The sequence below is a fragment of the Scatophagus argus genome, chromosome 15, assembly GCF_020382885.2.
Source record: "Scatophagus argus isolate fScaArg1 chromosome 15, fScaArg1.pri, whole genome shotgun sequence".
NCBI classification, from domain to species: Eukaryota; Metazoa; Chordata; class Actinopteri; family Scatophagidae; genus Scatophagus; species Scatophagus argus.
The window spans coordinates 15,701,607-15,724,853 of record NC_058507.1 but is presented as its reverse complement, the minus strand read 5'-3'; the positions used below and the strand labels follow the sequence as shown (position 1 = coordinate 15,724,853).

At 39.4% G+C, this 23,247-nt stretch overlaps 1 protein-coding gene across 5 annotated transcripts in view; it reads right to left on the bottom strand.

The window, feature by feature from the left end:
- ralgapa2 (Ral GTPase activating protein catalytic subunit alpha 2) overlaps positions 1 to 20,517 on the bottom strand; it is an 85,420-nt gene extending 64,903 nt beyond the window's left edge. Inside the window, exons 1-3 of one of the 5 annotated variants that reach the window (XM_046413864.1) lie at positions 20,212 to 20,517; positions 7,157 to 7,267; positions 6,744 to 6,793 (exon numbers count right to left, since the gene is read on the bottom strand). In XM_046413864.1, the coding sequence (XP_046269820.1) occupies positions 6,744 to 6,793; positions 7,157 to 7,267; positions 20,212 to 20,317 (267 nt within the window). In that variant the 5' untranslated portion in view covers positions 20,318 to 20,517. The remainder of the gene's footprint in view (positions 1 to 6,743; positions 6,794 to 7,156; positions 7,268 to 20,211) is intronic. The other 4 variants (XM_046413860.1, XM_046413862.1, XM_046413861.1 and 1 more) reach the window with 4 other exon arrangements.
- Between the last annotated feature and the right edge of the window lie 2,730 nt (positions 20,518 to 23,247).

Sequence of the window (23,247 nt, the reverse complement as noted above, 5' to 3'; positions counted from 1 at the left end):
TAAATGTTTTACTCTGAAAAGTAAATTTCCTTCTGGAGATGAAAGACATTGTTGATTATTCAGTCAAAAAGAAAATTAAACAATTCGATGGAAAAATCTAAAGAAAATCAATCTGAAATAATTTTTTTAATAATTTCATTTTCTTAGTCTTGTGTGACTGTTCATTGAATATCTCTGCTAGACGTCTGACGATGTCAGCTTGAGTTCTGCGAACCTGCGATGAATATTTCCTTTTGAAACCATTTGCTGGCACTTTTAAGATCACACAATGAGTTAGTCTGTAAAGAAAATTATCAGTACACTAAACAGTAATAAAACTGCTAGTGGTAACCCTGAAACAGAAGAGGAAAGAGAAAACAACAATCAACAGTATACATTTAAGGAGTCCTGTGTCCCTTTGTGTGCTCTTTCCCTCCACTTGGCCTAGCATGTGTGCAGATCCGGGTGACACCGGACAACATTGAGAAATGTCATCACCTCCCCAACAACCGCTTTACAACTCAATTAGAGCGCCCTAACCTTTCTGCAGCCTATCATTATTCTTGAATGCAACGACAAGTTAACTGGGTCCCTCTTGAGAGACGGAAAAAAGGCCCGGAGGGATGGAAGATGTGTGGGCGCATGCACGTATGGCTAGTTAATAGTCAGTGCACTGTGAGCAACCGATGCCTGAATGGCTCACTTCTCATCAAATCCTAATCACTGACCCAATAAGACTTCATGATTGCAATGTGGAGGTCAAGTCTGTCCTTTACTGCCTTTCGTATGCAGCTCTGACCCACTCAACCAGACAACCAACTCTGGCCAGCATGATAAAAAACTCATCTGCCCTGCAGGCAAGAAACAGACTATGATGGGAAATGTGCATGAAAGAACTTATAATATTAAGTCTTCTGCAGCCAAAAAAGACAGAAATATGACAGACTATGGGAAGACTGAAGATGATCATTGTATGGGGAAAAAAATGAAACTATCACAATAAAGTGACAGCTTTTATAATCTCAATTGCTCCATGCTGAACAATAAGGTATATGTAGATACAATCATTTAATCTGATACTGAAATTGATGACTTGATGACTATGTCTATACATATGTCTGAAAGCTAATAAAAAGATATTTTTAATTTTTTAAGTTCAAAAACCAACAATATTTCATGTCATTTTGACACAACCAAATGTGTGATTAATTTGCTTGTTTCTATCATTTTATGTGACCAAATACTGATTGTAAAATGTTCTAGAATTTACTTCCAAAAAAGAACTGCTCTGATAATAAGCTCTGTGGCTGGCATACATGATGCTAAGAGCTGTGGTGGCCCAGTCATCTCATGTCATCTCATGTTTTCACTGTCTAAGTTTGTCAACAACATCCTTCTCCCCTTATCATCCTCCATCTTTAACTTTCCCTTCTTGTCCTCTGAGACTAAATCCTTGTCATTATCAGTGACAGCGGAGATACTGAAAGACATGCATCACTTAGAGGCGGTGCTGGACGACTATCTACTCTGTTCAATTTCTCTCTGATCCACAGACGTGATGGTATGCGTGTACAGGCGTGCAGCTGCACCTTGCTATTGATCCAGCATGGGATTATTACATCTCTGCACAGGCTCTGTGCTGGCCTCCTTCACTCTGTCTCCTTGGGGCAGCAGACACATTATGCTAGGCAGTAACACAGCAGGGTAGCGCGCTTAAGCCTTTTCCTGTGTGTGTGCGCGAGCAGACACAATAACACTGTCATTCTCTCTCCTTACAGAGCACCAGGATGGGAGTGGGAATGAGATGGAGAAGCTAGCTCAGAAAGACTCCCTGTGGAGCTGGAATGCTGCAACAATGAGGAATTTACTGGCTGATATGAGGCGAATGCAGAGTCTGCTGGAGTGAGGGTTGGTGGAGTTACTCTAATCTGCAGCCATACTCCAGCATAAAGATGGGGGCATTACTGTGGTACAACTACAGCCTTAACGAATTTACATGATCCGCACTTAGGTTTCCAGTTGCAGGGCCTGAACATGACACAGAATACACTTCTCCAAGAGGTGGTCTTCAAGGGCTTTTTGATAGCAGCAACAGACCTGCAGTACTCTCAGAAGAAATGTAGTCATTTGCATAATGTTCTGAAATGATTATACCATCTATATATACCATATACCAAGACAATGAACTATCCACAGAGACACAAAGACAATGGAGACACAAAACTCTGACTGACTAACACTAGATGTAATTGCAGTAATCACAAAATGACTAGCAAGGCAAACACAAAACAAAACATAGAAAAAAAAATACATCTTAAAACTTGGTAAATAGTATAAAGAATACATTTATATACTGTTCATAAGTACTATTTTTGCATAACAACATAACAATAAATGAGACCCTGCAATAAAATCATTTGTAGGCCTCATGTACAGTGTGAGAAAAGACATTACACCTGCTTTGTTAATGGACCAAACCAGACTGCTTATTTACATGCTAAACAAATTTAGCTTGCCCTCATTATTTGTTGGTAAAGGTCTAGGTAAATTTAATATGACAATACATATTGTAAAATTATTTTAAAATTTGATTAAAAGCCTAAGGCATTTCTTTTGTTTGATTTTAGAGTAATTTCCCTAGAAAACACTTTGAGATGTATCTAAGAAGTTTTCATTCTCCTCTGTAGCCAATGGGTGGCAGCAGCACAGTGCAATAAAAGTCTTTCTCCATTGTCCACTTGTCAGTTAGCTCAGCTGTCAGGTTCTCCTCTTTGCTCTATGTGAGAGCCAAGCTGCAGAAGGTTTTCTCTGGGACCATTTTGAATATATTTCTCATCATATTTTCAGACATGAACACAATTTTGGACAAATGAAGAAAGCTTCTTTACATGTCAAAAAAGCCACAAACACACACATACTTTAAAGCAGATTAAATTCAAAGGCTAAACATAAACACAACTTACGTCGTAGCATCACACAATCACATTTATTTTTGCAGGCTAGTAAATTTGCATTTATGCATTAACTAACAACCCCCTGCTGATGAAGTGTCAGTCGTAACTATGGCTGCATCAAGAGGAAAGAGTGAGGAAAAGAAATCACTTAGCTAAATGGCCTTGGCTTCATTTTTCAGCAACATGTTAGCCAACATGCAGAGGAGAGTTTGAGTGATTTAACCTTAGATGTGCATCAAGAGGGATATAATGCCATTACACCAGACAGAACAAGACTACTGATGGATGTTCATGACACAGAGAGACACTGCGTTATTAATTACCTGCTTACTAATTCCTGACCATTTACATACACTGCACTTAAATGGTGCATTTTGGTATGGAATTTAAATGAACAAGTCATAATCAATCGTTCTGTTCGCTGTGATCTATGACATGAGCACAACGATATCTCTCATTCCTCCTTAACTGGTCATTTTTAAGTTCTTGGCTTGACTAGACACATAAAGCTGAATGAAACAGCAACATCTTACTTTTCCTCTTAGACAACCCCTTGATTTCATCTCAAGTGACCCTTGCTGGTTAAATCCTGAAAAAGCTTTTGCACCCTGAGCTGAATTAAATTCACTCTTATTAAAAATAAAATTAAGTACACATAATAAACAGAAATACCCATATAAGGCAACTCAGCAAATCAAAAATCTACGCGGGGGGCTTTTACAGAAAGGATGACAAGAGGAATTCAGAATGCTGTGTCAGGTCCGGATGACAGACTACAGGTCATGGTGAGGTCGCATCCTGGAAAGAAAGTGGATATGTGCAGACTTCCCTCTGAGTTTTGTTGGTCCCAGAGCTGTCCCTTAACCTGTCTCACAACCTCAGCGGCACCAGGGCCGAACTGCTCTCCGACAGTAAGAGGTCATCTATGGTCATGCGGGAGTGTAAACAAACCGGAGTTCCAAAAGGCATGAGAACCGCGATCTGGTCTCATGACACAAATAATAATAATATAAAAAAAACTCTGCCTCTGCTTTCCTTTCTTGAATTACGATGAGTATGATGTTATCTCTCACATGCCTCCTTAATACTGATGCTCTAAAGCGGTCATTGTAAACCATTACAAAAAACATTACAAACATAACTAAAACAACTAAACTGTCACTGTCAAAAAAGACACACACTAGTACTGTGCTGGTAAAACCTGACTTTTTTCTTTTCGTTTTTTTTTTTTTTATCCACTTGCTTTGTAACTGAATTTGTCTGATTTTTTCTTTGCCTTCATGGGTTAGCTATTGCCAGGGGAATGACTAGCTGTACAAACACATCCATATGAGTGTATTTAACTTGCAATCATTTGTGACACCTTGACTCCACACAGGTCTCCTCTGAAACTCGTTTTGCAACTTTTAGAAACAATTAGCAAGCACTGATGATTTAGGTGTGTCACAGTAGAGTGGGCTCAACACTTAGTATTTTGACACTGGATGAATGATACAGAAGTTCTCCTTTAAAAAGGAACATGGACCTTTCTCTGTCCTGACATAACATAACCACTGAATGACAGCCACAAAACATACAGTGAATATGTTGGCCAGCTCTGGTAGAGGCCGTGTTGTTGCATTCTCACAGAGATTACATCTCTTATCTCTGTCAGTTTTGGGGCAGCATCAGATGCTGCCATGGTGGCTACCTTCATGGCAGCAGACGCAAAGAGATCTGGGAAGGGAATGGCGATGGCTGCTGTTGGTGCTGGGGGGGGCACAGTTTAGGGAGAGGGGGAAAGATTACCCCCCTTTAGATATCCATTACTCAAACAGGCTCAGCATCAGAGATCATACTCCCCCACAGCAACCCACAAAAAAGGGGTCACATAACTCATCAGCACAGCAAAGTAATCCCCACACAGCCAGCTGGAGACATGTACTGTAGGCCAGCCAGATTTGAATGCAAGGGGGGACTCAGGTGAAGAGTGAAACGGACTATATCTCAAATGTGCCTGGAGAGATGAGGAGATAACTGCGAATTTCCGCTGAAATTCTTGCACAAAATAAGCAGGGCTGCCATGTTGAGCTGTATTGTTCTTCTTAACCTGTCATATAGCATTTAAGTGTATTGCAAGCAGAAAATGGCTTTATCATTTTATAGCCTTTCCACGCTGCTCTGAGGCTTTCTGGACAAAGGCTGCTGTGGGTTATGTTTTGGTTGGTTGACTTTTTCTAAGACAAATGATACACATTTACAAAAGCATCTCTCCTGCCCCAAGAAATCTGGTTAATGATAAAAGCGACATAGGCTAAGCATGACTGTTCTTGCTGCAGAATATAAAATGACTAGGATGCACAATCCACATACCCCAAAATATTGTATTAGTTAATCTTATGCCAAATTTGTCAAGTTCCTGTAACATGCAATATAACCTCTGGAATAACAGGATAAATATTAGAAGTGCACTTTTGTGAGCACAAACGTAAACAGTGATATATTCATGACCACATATGATTCAACGTGCCTAATCTAATATGGCATAAAACAAAGTCCACAGAGCGTAGCAGAGCTCGGGATCAAAGCGACCTTGTATCTGTCCAGTACACACCACTCAAAGTAAGCTTATCTTCTCAGTGCATGGGTAAACGCACACGTCGTCACAGGCATGGGGCTAAAAGGGGACAAATGAGGGTTAAGCTGCTTTTAATGTTAGTTCTTTTTGAAAAGATGACTCCATAAATATGTAGCAGGCATGAATCCAGGCTTTATTTACAGGTTAGATGTCTGGATGTGCACTGGCAGGCAGGGAAGAGATGAGACTGGAAACTTGAGGGAAACCTTGTGAGTTAGCTTCCTTTTATCTTAAACAAATTGGAAGTCTCAGTCTTAATAAAAATTTTTGATCAGGTAATAAAATACCTAACATACAGCAAGCTAGGAGAGCCATAAATTAAAAAACCTGAATAACTAAATAACTAAATTCCACACTCCACACTAAAAGGTACTACTAAGTACATAGCACATCACCCAAACAAAGCCAAACACAATTTAATGTGATAACATGAAAATAAAGCCCAAGTTGTACAAGACAGGCCTCACTAGCAGGAACAGCTAAGGACAGACAAGCGCAGTTTGATGCTACAGTGATAAGCAAATGAAGTGGTCAATAGGCCTGAATCCAAAGACACACTCAGGTTCTGAAAAAAAACAACCCACTCTGTGTTAGACATAATGCAAGGAACACTCCCACACAGTGCTCTCAGGTGAACAGAACAACTAGGACAAGACACACGGCTCAAAGAGGGACAAACAGACTGCCCCATATTTTTATTTGATCTGCTGCCATCCTTCCAGACCAGCCCTGAGCAAATGTAACTGGAGAGCCGACTGTTTGTATTGGAAACCGGAGCTGCTTTTGCAGTAAGGTGGGAAAACAAGGTAAGGGACTTTAACCAGTACGTGCAACGTAAAGAACGTTCAGTAAAAGAGGGAGTCATCACAGACGCAACAGTGAGTTATGCACACAGGGATGGACAGACATACCTCCTCTGATTTGCATGGACACCCTGGTTTAAAAACAAGAAATGAACTGAAAGCGCTCGCACAACCTGTCAAAGGCTGGAACATGAATGAGTAAAGGCTTATGTTAAGCACAGTGTCCAGTTGACTTCTAGGCTATCTGAAGCAAATTCAGGAAGTACTCAGAGCTGCATTGTGGCACCATGGAAACTGGTCCCACCCCCGAGTTCAGCAGTAAACAGGTTGAGGCTGCAGCAGCTAGCAGTGGAAAAAGGGACAGCAACATAGAAAAAGACAATGACTTACTTCAAAAATAAAGAGGATAGAGTCCAGCTCCTCCCTTTGAGATTTGTTCCCTGAAACATAAGGATATACTTTAATTATTTTAAACACACAAGTCTGAGTTGTAATGCATTAGACTCATCAATAATGTAACAATAATACAGGCCATTTCGTGACCACTTATTCAAGGGAACTTGGTTTACCATTAGGGCATACTCCCGATGGGACTTAATCCCCCTACGCCCAATATTGTTGCAGTCAGGCTCAACAGACTGACTCATATTGAATATATTCAGAAATTGCTTCTCTGTGGGGCTGAGGGAAATAAACCCTTACCACTTACCCCTGAGAGCAGGTACAGGGTTAATTATTGAAGCACAATCGAAGGTGGTGGTCAACTAGTGCAGTTCATGAAAAATAAAAACATCTGTACTCACCTTTTTGTTTTAAGTTGCTTTCCAGTGTAATGAAATTTTCATAGAAGATAAAATAAATCTGAGAACAGTTGCTCTCGAAGAATGCCTTCAGTTCACTCTTGTCAATGATCTCTGTGGAACAAAGGGAATCACTCAATGTTTGAATGAAGACCGAATATAAAGATGTGTCATAAATCTATAACTTCATAGATACATCATAAGTTGAATAAGTTGGTCTGGTTGGTCAGGCCTGTCTTTTTTTTTTTAAACCCGCTACCCAACTTGCTGTCTCTTTAAATCAAAAGACAATGTTTAACTTCATTGTTGCACAGATGACTTTCCACTTGTTTCTCATTCTGCAAATCTGTTTTACATCAAGGCAAATTGCTTCACTTCCTTACCCTGCATAAGCCACCTCTTACCTGCAATCATTAGTGGAATGATTTCAGGCTTTTTGGAGGAGTTGAGAAACAGCTTTGCCTCACATTCTGATCATTTCACAATCCCTGAATAAGTGCAGAGAGCATAATTTGAGTCTTTATGTACAAAGACAGACTGATACACACTGCCCCACAACATGTGTATTACTGTTGACATGAGGAGTGTGACATATTCCCAGCACTTACACTTTCAAGAAAATTCAATGCATGACTGAAAATACCATGTCAGTAAACATATGCTGGTGTTCCTGCCTGCAGGGCAATTCACATTTTCCCCTAAAGAGTTTTCAGTCACCATTTAGGATAGGGTCTCATCTCAGCTTGGATGAGTTTGGGAATTATCTCTGGTCTGGATCAAGGCCAGGCTGAGGTGCGTTCATGGTCACGTGAACTCAGGTTGCAGGTGGTACATGTATACAGTCACAAACCCACAAAATCCTAGATTCTCCATGTAATGAACCATTATCGTTTGCCAGACATATACTAGACAACTGTGGTAATGAGGTAGGCCTGGTCTGAATAATCAAGTATAGGCCAGGAGGAGTCCTGGCACTATAACAGCAATTAAGTTTTACCTTCTGTTTCAATTCTCCCTCTACCACATGGCAAACTGGCACATTCCCAGAAGCAGTCCAGCTCATAAGGAGTGATGGAGTTCTGTAGTAAAGAGTAGGATACTTTATCTTTGCCCTGAGATTAAAGCAAAGATAAGGACGCATAATGTGAAGATCAAATAAAAGGCACGACTGCCTTCAGTTTTCAGCTTTGATGTAGTAACAACTAGCAAGGCATCATCTGAGGATCTCCGGGGGCCCACTGCCTCTTTGAAAGTTATGATGTCTAATACAAATCTAGAAGCTAGATCCAGGTCTGTCTTAAAGGCGGTAAATAAAACCTTAAATTAGTAGCCAGAGATTAATTCTACGATGAAAATCAGATCTATAACTTTTCAGTTGCCTCATAGACGACGACCGAATCCAGAACTTCATCTCTCTCAAAAGTCTTCATTAAAAAATCTCTTGCTCCTGGCATTAAGCTAATGAGTGCACACACGCACACAGGAGATCTTATGGAAAACTCCTAACGGTAGGAGTAATGATTGTCCATGCAGTGACTTAAGTCTCAAAGTGTGCTTGCTAGTGCTTAACCCTACTGTTACGGCTGTGTTTTTCCTGACTTGCACTTTGCTAACATGTATGCAGTGCATACACATTTATATGGTATTTATTCTGTTTCTCTCAGCTGGCTGAATCAACTAACCTAGCTGGATTGTCTTCAGTGCAGGTAGCTGGAATGATGAACTGCTGTGCTGTACCAAACAACACTCCTGCATGAAAATCTCACAGGCTATTATACTGCAGATGTGCGGTCAGCTGTGAAGAATGGACTGGGGCGTTTTATCCAGACAAACACCTTTCAAACTACAAACTAGTTTACTGCTAAACGTGGCTATCTAAAATGGCACTTCTTGCTTTTAGAAAATTTACTGTCTATGCTACCACATCAAAATCACACCCTTCATTTAAAATTCCACAATATATGAACGTGCTAACATTTTCCATTGTAGAAGTGATGTTCAAGGTGCATAGAGAAAATTTACACAACAGCCTTCTTTGTAAAACTGTGCATAATAACGTAACCCTAACAAATACCCAGGGGCTGGGGTCTCCTGTCTTGGTCCTTCACGTGGTTAATTTTTTAAACACTATTTATTCTGCTGGAGGGTTTCCTGAATGCTTGCTCACCAAAATCTCTCAGACAACAGACTTGACAGACAGACAGAGTGACTTTGAGTGACCTGTGTTCTCTAATTAGTCCAGTATTTAAGTCAGACTCTTTAAGATGAGTTCCAAGGAAAATACTACACCAAACAACCATCAAGATTTGAACATGTTCAATTAAACAATCGAACAGGTCTGAGTAGTGCTGACAGTGTGGCTGTGGAAAGAATATAGAGTAAGTCTTTATGATAATTTCGCAACTCTCATTTGAATATTGTTGGGGTGAGTGCGTAGGGTGGGTCAATTTCATGTCATTCAACATGTCAAAAGGCCATCATCTTGGATTCCCCAGCTTTCAGAATTAATTCTCCCCATCTGCTCAAATAACCCTAACCAGTTGCAGGGACAGACCTTAGGGGGAGAATATAAAAATAATAATAAAAAAAAAAACTCAAGCAAGAACATAACATCTTGGAAAATATGAATAAGACACTGATCTACGGGTGGGCGTTTGTAATATCGTCACTACAGTGATAAATATTTTAGCATATTAAAAATAATGTGCTTTACTTTGGTCGTAGTAATATGGAGGTAGAGGGCTGCACATGTTAGATATTTCCCTTGCAAATGCCAATTTGGTGATGTGGAAGGTACAACTGAAGTAGGCCAGTTTCTCTGTTATTGGCTGCAACAAGCAACACAGAAGTCTTCATGGATTCCTACCATCCGAGGAAGTGAAGACCCAATGGATTAACTTTATTTGTGATGGAAATGTCCCCACAACAACAGGGAAAGTTCTTATGTATGCATGTTAGGTTAACATTCACTTGGGACTGCTTTCTCAAAGTGGGTGAGTACAAAGCAGAATTCAATTCAGAACTGAAGTTAAGGGATGGTTGAACTGTCAGTCTTAATTGACTTCGATCCTTTAGTTATTACTCGTGAAATGAAAACCACAACAACTCTTACTTCATGAAAAGGAAACATTTGGTTGAAAGAATGAAGGTGTGCAATGGTTATCAGCACTGTGAACTGCAATATCCAGCGACCATGTTCATGCAGCAGGCTTTAGTGAGTTCTCAGGTAACACCATACGAACAGAAGGACACAGAACCTGTTCTTCGGGCCCTGGGAATGCAGGGGATGACACTGTATCCTCTGAGCCCGGCAAGATAACTGTGTCCCTCAACTGACACCCCTCAGTCTGCGAGACATCATGTCACAGAGAGGGAAGCTGCTGGATGAACAGCAGCTGTAGAGTTTTCGCGATCACGTAGGTGCTGTTATGCTGGAAAGAAATTCAGCATGTCTTAACACCAGTGACTGCAGCTGAATGAGCAGCTAGTCTGGCACACTAAAGTTAAAGACAACATTTTGTTATGTGATCCACACTAAACAGCTCTTCTTGTAGAGGGGAGACTGCTGAAGATCTAATAAAATGGGGATGATAAAAAAAACCCAGCCAAATTCAGTAAGAAAACAAACAAAAGGGGTCAAGTACTGCCCCATATGCTTTCCTTGTATTTCTGCATCTCATTGTCCAACACTAAATACTCAGCTATTTCCCATCAGCTGCCTAAACCACGGTAAACCGACTATTCAGCAAGGGGATCATTAAGCCAGCCTCATTGTTAACAGAATAAAAACTGTTTGAGCATTGGCCTAGATACTGCTGACAGTGATAACTTAATGATGCAGAGACCTGCAATCTTCTTTAGTGGAATTAATAAACACATGCCAAACAGACCAGCCATGGCAGGTTTGGGTTGGATGACATTCTTCTCCATTGTGATATGTTTCCTGTTAACTGTCAGGGAAGGGCAGATGTTCCAATCCCATGCGAGAGGACCAGCTGGAAAATAATAACATGCCATCAGAGCTGAGGGTCATAATATAATATTCTGGAGGCCAGAAGAAAAACATGGCATCTTCTGAAAATGTTCTACAGAGGGAGATTATAATTATTTTTATTATTATAATAAATTATTATTATTATAAATTCATTGCAGTTTCCACAAAAACATTTGGTGGAAATCCATTTGGAAACTCATATGTCATTGCAAAGATTATGTCATAATTTTCTGACCTCTGGCTGGATAAACAGATATTTCAGATATCATCGCGTCACTGAAGGTCTCCCTGTGTCTCATGGTGACTTATGGGTCAAAGGGTGAACAGTACAGTCCCACACAGATTACTACACTCCATAGCATGCCTGTGGTGCATAACAACATCACAAAAAAGGACCTCATCCATGAGGTGGGGAAAGCAGCATAATTTTCAGTTTCAACTGAAACATTAGTGTCGTTATGTTGCTTGCTATTCTAATGAAGTGGTGCTAAACAGAGTTTGCCCAACAAGCACTAAGAGAGTGCACACAGTAGTGTGCATACAGGGTTTGACTTTGGTGAAGGTCATCTAGTCAGCTGAAGCTTATGGCATATTTACACAATCAAAACCAAACACCTGGTGACTGGGCCAAAGCTGTGTGATCAAACTTAAATCAGCACACAACACATGCAATAGTAAGTACTCACATTTAATGTTCAAAGGTTGAGTAAAACCATGTTTAATCAACTGTATGCTGTTTATACCACCTGAAGCAGACTCATTAATATGCCATGTCATACTCAAAAAGCAGTCTAATCAGGCCTTTGATCAGACATACACTCATTTGCATTAGGCTGGGCAGGCTAAGACTGCAGGTGCAGTAAATTCTTGCCAAAAAGGAGATGAGGAGAGAGAAAAGACTGATATTCTTCCTTGGCAGTGTGCACAGATTAGACACAGTGGACTCTTTAAGAGTCCCGGCAGAGGGATGCCTGGAGGGCCCAATAGAAGAGATTCGGGGGTGGTAGATAATGTGGATCCACCATAGATGGCACTTCCCTCCCTAAATGGTGGTCTACAAACAAAAAGGACCCTGAGAGAATTACAGAGACTACATAAGAGGCATCTTTTGAAAGATGAGAGAGATGTTGTCTTTTTGGATGTTTTTGGCATGAGGAAGACACCAAAAATGCAAAATGACAGACTTTACTTTAACAAGTTCTAAAATAGACAGTTTTTAATCAAACACAACATCTTAAACTCAGCTTTCTTTCAAGGTGTTATCGTAACAAACAAAAAGTTCAAATACAGGGAGTAAAATTATTTTTTAAAACTACGTATGGTTATTTAAATGCTATACTGAACTTTATGTGTTGTCTGTTATTTTTCTTTGACCACAGAAGACTAAAAAAAGCACTGATATGGAGAAAAACAGAGAGATCAGCTGCACACAGCACTTTGCGACCCATGGCTGGGTAAGAAGGTTGATATTTGACCGCAGTAAAAGGAGTTTAATCATAAATCTGTTGAAACCAGCTGAGGAAGGCAAGTCTGTCACATGATTTCCCAGAGTTAAAATAGGTAGCAGGTTGTATGAGCCTCATTTGAGGCCTTGATAACACACAGCTGCTACTGTTAAATGTGCTCCAAGCTGTGCCAGTCTGGAAATGTCAGTCATAATTCAGCACTCGCTGGGTAAAATTGATGTCCCTTATCAGGGGGTCAAAAGGAGCCAACTCACTTAGTTTTCTCTATCAACACTGACACAAGACTCATCTTCTTTGCATTGGTATAGCTAATAAAGCTTCCAAATAGTGCAATTACAACAGCGATGTCAGCCTGCAGTGAGCTGATCAATTTTAACCTGCCACAGCTAGTCAGGAAGAGACATTAATAACTTGTTTGGCTATGCTATGTATCATCCACTATGAACAACATATTCACAGAGAAAGATTAACATGCCGCCGAGCTACAGCAATGGAGCAAAGCATGCAGCTCTCTAAGTTGACAACTGCACAGCATGAGTTCCAATTTATATAAGGTATGCCAGTCTGTAATGACTCAACCTTCTTTAAGATGTCAGCAGGCTTGTAATGGCTCTGAAGATGCTCGGGATAAATGCTACAGCAGTGTCATATAGCTTAGAATTCAGAGTTCAATACAAATGTGATCATTATGCAGAGGGGCTTTACTGCAATCACATCACTTTTGGTGCATATAATTTCATTATGTTGCCATTGTGCCAAACACTGCATGAATGTCTCTCAATTTGCAGTCAGTGTCTAGCTGTGTAACAGATTGGGGCCTGTGGGTCCACGCAGAGCACAGTGTGAAAGAGTCATGGTCGAACTGGCAAAGCCTGACCTTATCTGAGTCTGAGCTCACACATTAGAGAGTGGCTTATCTTGGCAGCTTAACACCGAAGAGCTGCTAAACTGGAAACTTTCACTCTCCATCTTCAGGTAGCTCTAAAATACTTATCTTTATCAACACAGGGTTTACATTTGCTCCCCTATAAAATTATTCCTTCTGGACACTGCCATTCCCCAAATGGAGGGTAGAGAAATATATATAATATTTAAAATATTTGAATACAAAGATTGTACACGAAAACAATCATAAATATAGATATTTTTCTTTTTTCTGAATTCTCTCTTGTCCTCTATTCATCACCCACTATTTCACTAGGGTGTCCAGTCCTGGCAGCTGCTATTTAACAACTCTGTGTAGCAATCTGCTAAAAGTGTGACAGAACAATAAGTGTTTATTTTCCTTTGACTTTAAGCTTGGAAATCCATAACAGATTAGCAGGAGTTTGGGCATTTAGAAAGACAACATAAAATCGCCGTCCGCTTTGAGATCAAATCTCGATAACAAGTGGTGTCACAGCAAACTGCAGGTGGTGGGTTAGGTTAAGCTATTACAGAAGCAGGACAAGTACATGGTGCAACTAGACAAACTGGTTTTTCATGCGCTGTGTAAAGTCACAGATATCATCCACCACAGAACACAGAGCACTGGTGTTTTCCTGTCTGTAGCTCTCCAGCAGCTAAAATAAAAAGCCTTTCATTCAACATCAGGTGATTTATATCATATTTAAAATTTTGGTTTTAAAGAAAGCTCTGAATCACATGACAATAATGCAACAGCCTGAACAAACAAAAACAAGTGGAAAAACATTGCCAAAGCTTTTCACAAAGTTCAGTACATATTACAGGTTAACTAAAAAAAAATGATATTTAGAAGTCACATGTCATAACATGTAGCCTAGTAAAAAAGAATTTATATCCAGTTAGTTTATAAATAGCGGTTAGTTAGAACAAAAACAAATAGTCAGAAGTATTTATGTAGTCAGTTAGTTAGTTTATGACTTCTTTTTAATCATGGCATAGTTTGAACTTCTATGGCGCAGGCATTGTGGCACAAGACTTCTTCATACTTCCAAATGCTCTCTTGACACTGCCACCAGCTAATTGGTAGCCACAACTAAACCTCTTTGCCTCATCAGTCCACTAAATAGTTTTACTAATCTGACTGCAAAAAAGATCTCAAGTGGAAAAAGCGATCAAAAATGCTTGCTAGCATACCAACTTCTAAATTCTGTTAAATCTTCCTGTAACCAAAAGAGCTATAATACCAATGACCCCTACCTTCTGAAAAGGGCTGGGTGACTAATCTAGTCTAGTGATATACAGCAAAGGCCTTCTTTCCTAGCTAGCCTCTGTTTACTTTCTGCATCACCATGATTTTTCTCATATGAGGGCTCGTTCATTGTTCTTTCAAAGAGCTGAGCTCTGCAATTGAGGCTTTTAGTTGTTGAGCCCAAGAATTATTTAGCATTCAATTTCATAGCCCAAGTAGTTGACATCAGCATGGTATCAAAGCCCCATATTGGCCATAGGTATGGATGCTGACTAAAAAACACAATGTTATATGTATGCTAAAATGATGGAGTCCCTTGATTTTACAAACTGGGACAGAACAATTTAACAAGACTGTCTCCACATGTCATGTGTTCAGTTTTTTCCCTCCAACTAATTTCATGCAGTCAAAAAAACTGTTATGCAGGCTGCCTTTGATTTTGATATGCAGGCTAACTCTGATTGCCTATCTCAAGTAGAGCTTGACTGACATTGGCAGTCAGATGTGGCTTATCACAGACAACAGTACTGGCATACAAGGCTTGGGACTGGGTGGGGAATTTATTCATGAAAAGTAAATTACACTGACTAAAGTCAATCTGAATTTAATTCCTTAAAAGGTAGCTATTGGATGGCTATTTACAATCTAAGATAAAATCACACAACCTCACATTACTGCATAATTTCAAGTAGTAGCAGTTTAGAACTGCTGATTCCATAGCTCATTCTTCATTTCTTCTTTTAAACATCTTTTCAAGCAGCTCTGCAGATCTCATGTTAAGTGAGCTAATATGATGCCAGGACCATCATGACAGAAGCTGTTATGTTAATGGACCCAGACAAAGACCTGTTAATAGCTGTCTAGTGTTGCCTAACCTTGTCAGCAGACAATCTTGCTCAAGTAGTCATTAGCACAGTGTCATTACCAAATGTCTGAATAATAGGTTTTATGCTCTCTACTTATGATAGAAAGTTGCTGCTGTATTTTTGTATTTTATGATCAGGACTGATTTATATTTTGTCCACTGATGTAGGTTAAACCAATTTGAACAGCTTTATTTTCCCTTTGACATAAAGGAGTCCATTTGTGCTATTTAGGGTCAAATTAACTCTGCAATGATATACAAGCCCTGTACTGTCGTGAAACAGTGAAACTTCAGTGAGTGAGAGCCTGTAAGAAAATAAGACGACTAAAAGCCTCAAGACCCAAAAAAAGTCAATAAAACCCATTCATTGCTTACTATGCTAGTTAAATAGAGCTATACTTGGAGAAAACCCTTAGAGAGTCAATATCATACCTACATACACTGGGATAAAAGATGATAAGATGCTGCAGTTATTCAAAAGTCTGAGCTGAGTGTTTTACAAAAGGGGAGAATCAGAAGTCGAGTGATCTCAGCCTTTACTTCAGCCACACAGAAGATCTTCTTGAGAGTCCCTCCAGCGTTGTGTTCATTGTTTCCCCTGGTGCTTCACCTTGTGATTTCCTCTTATAACAGCAGTGCTTTCAGTTGACCCAAGACTCCAGCAACACTTAGAGCATGCACAGGGACAAAACCAAGGTGTAATGATACGAGATTTCATTTTTTCCTGTAACACTTTCTATGAAGACCACATCTGAGGGGCGTTATAGGAACATTCATAAGGTATTATCATGCATCCATCATGCTTTATGGTGACACTCATAATACACATAACCCTTTCTAATGCACTGTATCAACCTTACGTTATAAAACCAATATGATAATTATCCATTGAGACATTACTAAAGCAGACAAATTGTGATTGTAATTCTCTACATTTCGGCATCTTTCATAAAAATCACTTCTGATGGAGCATAGATTGTTTATATATGTACTTCACTTTACTTAACACAATGATAACTTGATATGGATATGAGCCCTTACTACAGTTGATTGTTCAGGTGTGTATAAGTGAGTAAAGGCACGCCCCATCAGTCAGCCTCTAGTGTATAACTAGTCAAGAACATCCATGAGATCCTTGAATGTGTGTCTCTATAATGTTTCATTACACATAATGCATTATGTGTTGATGAGGACAATAGTAAAACATTAAGAATGCATTATAATTCACTGTGAATGCCCCCATAATGCAATACAGATAGGCTATTCATAGAAAGTGTTATCATTTCTTCTATAAGAGGAGTGCAGCGTGTCCTTAAGAAAAAGCATTACCTGTGGCTCCAAACTCACACACACCTACATCCACAAACAAACACACCTGACTGTTATCACTAACAACACTTGAACACATTCACTGTTGTTCCCATGCAATTCAGCAACGGGTTCACAATGAGCTTGTTTACTCCAGGTGAAGGGGACAAAAGGAAACAAAAAATACCCACTTGAGTTATATTTTAGCTTGTTTTATTTAGTTGACTGAGTGATGTCCATTAAACACGGCCCAAACTCAAGCCCTCAGGCTAGCAAGGCATATTTGAGCAAGGCATTGAATCATTACTACCTCCAGCAGCAGTGGTCTAAAGCTGACTTGACACTCTGACTTCCCTGTGAAACAGGTAAGTAAAAAATGAAATTATCTACGCTGGGAACCAATGGGTATTCCTCCAGAAAAAACTCTTGAGTACAGTCAAATTAATGACTTCCCACACTATTGCTAGAATTTGGACTGTCAGCATTTTATTTTTGAAGGAACTGGGCAGAATGACTCGGGACTGTGTTTGAGAATGACTTTTAGCAGGAAAAGGTCAGTGGAATAGTTGTTTGTGTCTCCATTGAGAAAAGTAGTGCATGATCAGGTGATTTACTGGGCTCCTGTAATTAACAACCTCAGCCAAATCCAGCCAGGCATGACCAGCAAATTAACATGCAGCAGCTTTCACACTCTATCCCACAGATCTGCTCAGTGAGCAGAAAACCAATACAAGGCCACTCTGAAAATAGCCCCAACCACAGATTGTCCTCTCAACTCCAATACCACCGATACTACAACTAGATTCAACGAGTTGGTTTAACAGATTTCTGGTCCTGGTAGCACAAAGCCACAAAGACAAAGAAACAGACAACGAATTTGGTGGGATCCACAAAAAGATTAACAAGCTGCCAATAACTCTGTTTTTGTACAAATACTGGAGGGACACATTTTCCAAAAAATCTTGAGATTATCAGTACCTTTCTGGAATTATCCATTTTAAAGGCAAGTAAGTTTAACAGTTGAACTTTTAGTTTTAGAGCCCCTTGAAAACTTAGGCTGACATATAAAGTAAATTGTTGGCCATTGCAGGCAAGGATAGTGTTGTTTAATGTTAAATAAATGAATGAAATACATTATTTTTGTTAACATTTTACAATCATCATATTGAGAGAATTGATCTTAACAGACTTTCTATTCATCTAGGGAAAAATGCTACACAAATATAAAAAAATACAAATTCCTGTCAGCAGTGAAATGAAGCCAGCTATATTCCCCTTGAGTCCCTGTTCTGTCCTCAACAGCACCCCATCTCTCAACACCGCTTCCTGCCCACACAGGAACCAACAGCACCAGGAGGAAATCCTTCCTTAGCTGAAAGCATGGTGAACTCAGGGAGATTGGGGGACATCAACATGTTGGCTCCACTATCAGCCGCTGGACAAACAGTCCAGTCTTATCTTTAACTGCACATGAAGGAAAGAGAAATAGAAGACGTGCAGAGCTCTGTACTGACCTCCACTTTTGTTGTACTAGTCTTGACATTGAAGGTGAGCTATGATGGCAGAAAGTTCAAACCATATTAACTTGCAAACTGTTTTGCTCAAGCTTCTGAACACGATTAAGCGTATACTGGCTGACACACTTATGCTCACTGTGCATGCAAGAAATCAATAAAACAGCAAACATACCACTATGAAAAGGTTACAAACAAGCACACATCAGTCTAATGGCTCAAACCCTAAAAATCTCAAAGGCACTTTGTTCCTAAAGTGATTCTTTTGTCCCATGACTTGAACTGCTGCTGCAGAAATATCTTCACTGCCAGTTATTTTTGCATGGTTCGGGAAAAACTGAAGCTTATCAAATGAGATTAAGTGGTAATAATTGTCAGAATATTAACTTAGCTATATTGCATTATCATGTAAATACAAATACTGTATGTGATGAGTCTATAAAACTACATTGTAAACTGCATTACCTATACATTCACTCTTGAGATAAACTCTGTGATTACAGGGCAATACTTGAACAGAAGTGACCTACTTTGATGAAGTGCTGGAGAGAGAGAGCATCGTGCAATATGTTGCACCTATAACGGATCCATTGAGGTTTCCTCCATGTCTTGCAATTCCCTCTCGACAACTTTCTTCCTCGCAAGCTTTCCCCTACTACCCACTGACCCCATTATGTCCGTGATGCAATGAGAATAACAGTAGTGTATATGCACATATGCCACAGTACCTAACACAATGATCATCTTGGTTATAACAGGAAAAGGTGAGATGGTATGAATAATGTATATCTGCAGACCTAAAATACAACTGAAATTATTCTGTGAAGTTCCAAAAACCTCTCTGCATTGTTTATATTGTTTTTTAAGTCACCAAAATAAACGGGCATTGAGAGAAAAAATCTACTGTAGAATCCTTAGAGCATAACAACAGTTGATCAGTGAATGAAAAGTGGATTGGAAAAGTTCCATTATACTGTATGTATGTAATACAAAACTCTGATGTGCAGCCAAGTCATACTACTACAGAGCAAATTCGCGTCTCTTTAGACTATGATAGTGATGCAAGACAGGGTTAGAATAGCTGCACAGCAGTTTTATGACTGTCATAAATACTGTACTTCCTTGTCCAATGAAAGAAACAAAAGACTCCACCTGAATCGCACATTTACATTTTTCATTATCGTAAAATCAAATACCTCTAGGGTAAAGTAACTTAATAACAGCTCTACCAAGCTACCAGCTAGGGCAAACCTCTATTCTCACTTCAGTGCAAATATTTAAACGGTGACATTTGTTTGTCAATATTTAGTGTTGAGTAGCAATTACTACGTTTTTCAAAACAACTAGGATTTCACAAAATTAAACGACAACAAAGGCCGTGGAGGATATCTACTTCTCAGCGACTGATGCCCTGACAAATTAGCATCGGTTAGCACTGACAGGCTAGTTAGCGGCTAGGGGAGCTAGCTCATGTTAGCTACCATCCATGCCCTATTACAGTGACTTGTTTGATATTAGCACACAAAAAAATCAATGGAAGCAGTTGGTGAGTGGCAAACACTTCACTTTGCAGAGATATTCTTTAGCGTTGTGTGAATTTATGGAAAGCTATATGCGTCAGTTTGATTGGACTAGTCCCCGCAGTGACAGCCAGCTAACCTGATGCCTTGTTTGACGTTAGCCGTTACCAGCTAGCTAGCTCGACTAGCTAAGCCACGGCGATGCAGCATCAAAAGCCCGGTGACATTTCACTCACCTAACAGTGAACGGAGGTGTTTGAGCCGGGTCAGTACATCCTTCTTTGGGTCCAGAACTTTCTGTGTAGATTTCTTGACGTCTCCATGCCCCCTTCGAGTGAACATTCCGCTGTAAAATGCAACCGTGGAAGCTGAAATCACCTGTGTTTCACCATACACCAAGCCTCCAGTGTGACTGTCACTTTCCTCACCACCACTCTATGCCTGCTCGGTAAACATTCGGCCGACGGCCGCTAGTGCCCTGTTAATTTTTTTGTTGTGGGTGTGTAAACACGGAAGAGCAGCCCGGACAGAGAGGAGGGGTCAGATCATATGTGTACGCCTCCTTGTTTATAACCGTTCCACCTTGCACTTCCAGCGTTTGTTTGTTTTTCTTGAATTATTTCACCTTCCAATGTAGGATTTTTTGGTCATTGTTGTTTAAAGCTAAGTGATTGCAGTGAGCATTCTTTTTCTGCCTCATATTGTCACCTTTTTTAAAAATTGAGACAGTCCAGTTTCAGAGCGCCGTCCTGCAGTAAACACCAGCCTGAAGACTGGCAGCCAGTCTTAGTCTAGAACAGAGACTTATTAATATCACTTTCTTATCCATAATAGAGGTTTGATAACTGCAGGTTGAGGTCTGGTTGTTGTAATAGCTCCCAAGCGCCCTCTCCTGTTCGGAAGAGTTCAAACACTACAGCAGAGGAGGTTCGTATAAAAACAGCCAGCATTTTTTTTTTTAGATTACATGGTTTGCATGTTTTGGGATAACTCTGGGGCTACAACAAAAATATTTTTATTATTAATTAATTTGCAGATTGATTATATATATAAAAAAATACCAGAAGAAATGCTAAGTTCTCATTGTAAATTCCCAATGGCCATGTTGTCATTTGCATGCTTTTTGCCCTACCAAGATTCAAAACCCCAAAGATCTTTAGATTTATGTCATAGAAGACTAAGAGAGAAAGCAAATGATTGTGAAGTTGGAACCAGGTATATTTCTGTAGTTGTGGCCAATTAATTTTCTGTCATTTCACTAACATTAGGCTAACTGATTGTTTAGACTCTAGATTTTGTCACCTTCTCAAAGGGTTTCAAGATAAGGTAAATGCAAAGCTATTCACATATAGGTCGAAGATTAATTTTAACAAATAACAAAGAGACCCAAAACTGAGTGAAACGTAATGGCACACTGTAGCATCCTAATGTATCACATTATAATGCATGTTATAACATGCTTCAGCTGTAAAAGAGTCTTCTGTATATTTCAGTGCAGTGCGGCATAAACAAATTTAGCATGCATGTCTAACACTGAAATAGACTGGACAACCGAATTGTAGTGGTTTCACTGACTGTCATTAATACATTATAACATTATTATGACAAATAAAATGTTTGCACCTGTATTTGTTTTTGTCATTACTAGAAATTAACTGGAAAGTTAATGACATCTGCATCCCATTTGTGTGTGTGCATGTTGGCTCACTGACATCAGTTACTGGGACATTGAAATTGCTTACACATGTGTCTATATCTGCTATGAGAGGTTTAAACGGCGTAAATGTGAGTGCTGTATATTAAAAGTATGTGTTCTGTCTGAAACAATATGCTGTAGTATGAGTGTGAAATAATTACACCACGTCAGCTGTTACAATAAAGTTATGACTGAACCAGGGAGCATAAAGTCCACATGCAAGAGACCTGTATTTTTGATATTCACATCCTGCTGACACTTGCTGAGAGAAACAAAAAGGTATAACAGCTTCACTGCTCATTCAAGCTTCTGCCACTTGACACTTTAAACTGGAGTTTTGGATGAATGAATATAAGAATACAAGTAATCTTTAAATAGAGGAGCTCCCCTGCATTTAAAGTAAACTTAGGGTTATGCTAAATTGAACAGAGAGTTCAGTGTGCTCATGACTTTAATGGATTTTCAAAATAATTTGTTCTACATGGTTGTGCAGACAGCAAATTCAATCTTGGAAATGAAAAAAAAAAGTGTTTACGTTCTGAGATGAATCTTAAGTTTGAAGAAATTGGATGCACCCATTAATCAGCCCCAATAAACTGACACTCTGTGCAATCTCGCACTTTCGCTTGTCTGAACCTATCTGTCTTATTTTGGAAGCAATTAATTTTGAGGCTAAACTGGGAAAATTATTTTATTTGCACATTTTAGACGCATCTCATTGAAGACACAGTATAGACCGTGTGGTCAACATGGAGTTTGTGAGTGAGAAATCTTTTCAGACTTAGATAAAGTCTACAAATATAAATATATATTACAACTGTGCCACTCTTTCCCCATCACATTATGTAAGTTTGTAAGTGTGTATATTAAGGGTTTTTTTTCGGAATTGGTATTACAAAATAAAGCCTACTAATGTAGAAGAATAGCTTTAAAAAACTGACAACAATTATAAGAGAGACTCATCTTGACATTCTGGGATGACCAAATTTACCAGAAGATGGCGCCTAAACCATTGGTGATGTCGGACAAACACAAGATTCACATAGTCATTGGGTTCCTGTTTATTTTCATGATTAAAAATTAAAAAAAATATGCTTTATTCATGGCGTGCACATAAAGAGGTATCATGGCAAAAAAAAGAAAGAAAATGAATTTGTATGACAAATTATAACCAAAGGAAATGTAACAAAAGTCTCATAAAGGAGTTAGTAATTCTGAAAGAAAAATAAAGGAATTCACAAGAATGCCAGTGTGTTAAGGAGTCGACTGTGAAGCATCCTATACTCTCAATAAACAAGACAAGACTGTGTTTTATTTCATCTACCACCCCCAGAAACTGAGCACTCACAATGTTGTGAGAGTGTTTGTCTCTCTTTTTCAAGGTTCTCCACAATGGATGTCTTAAATGATAGGAGAGGGAGCAGAGCTTACTGAGAGCGGAGGCCATAGAGGAAGGAGTGAAAAGAGGAGTAAAATCAGCCTTTGCCCTGCAGTTTGGTATGACACTCATTATCTGAAGTGGGCCATTCTGAGAAAGGAGGAGGTTGCCTGTCACAACAGATGTTGATTACACAAA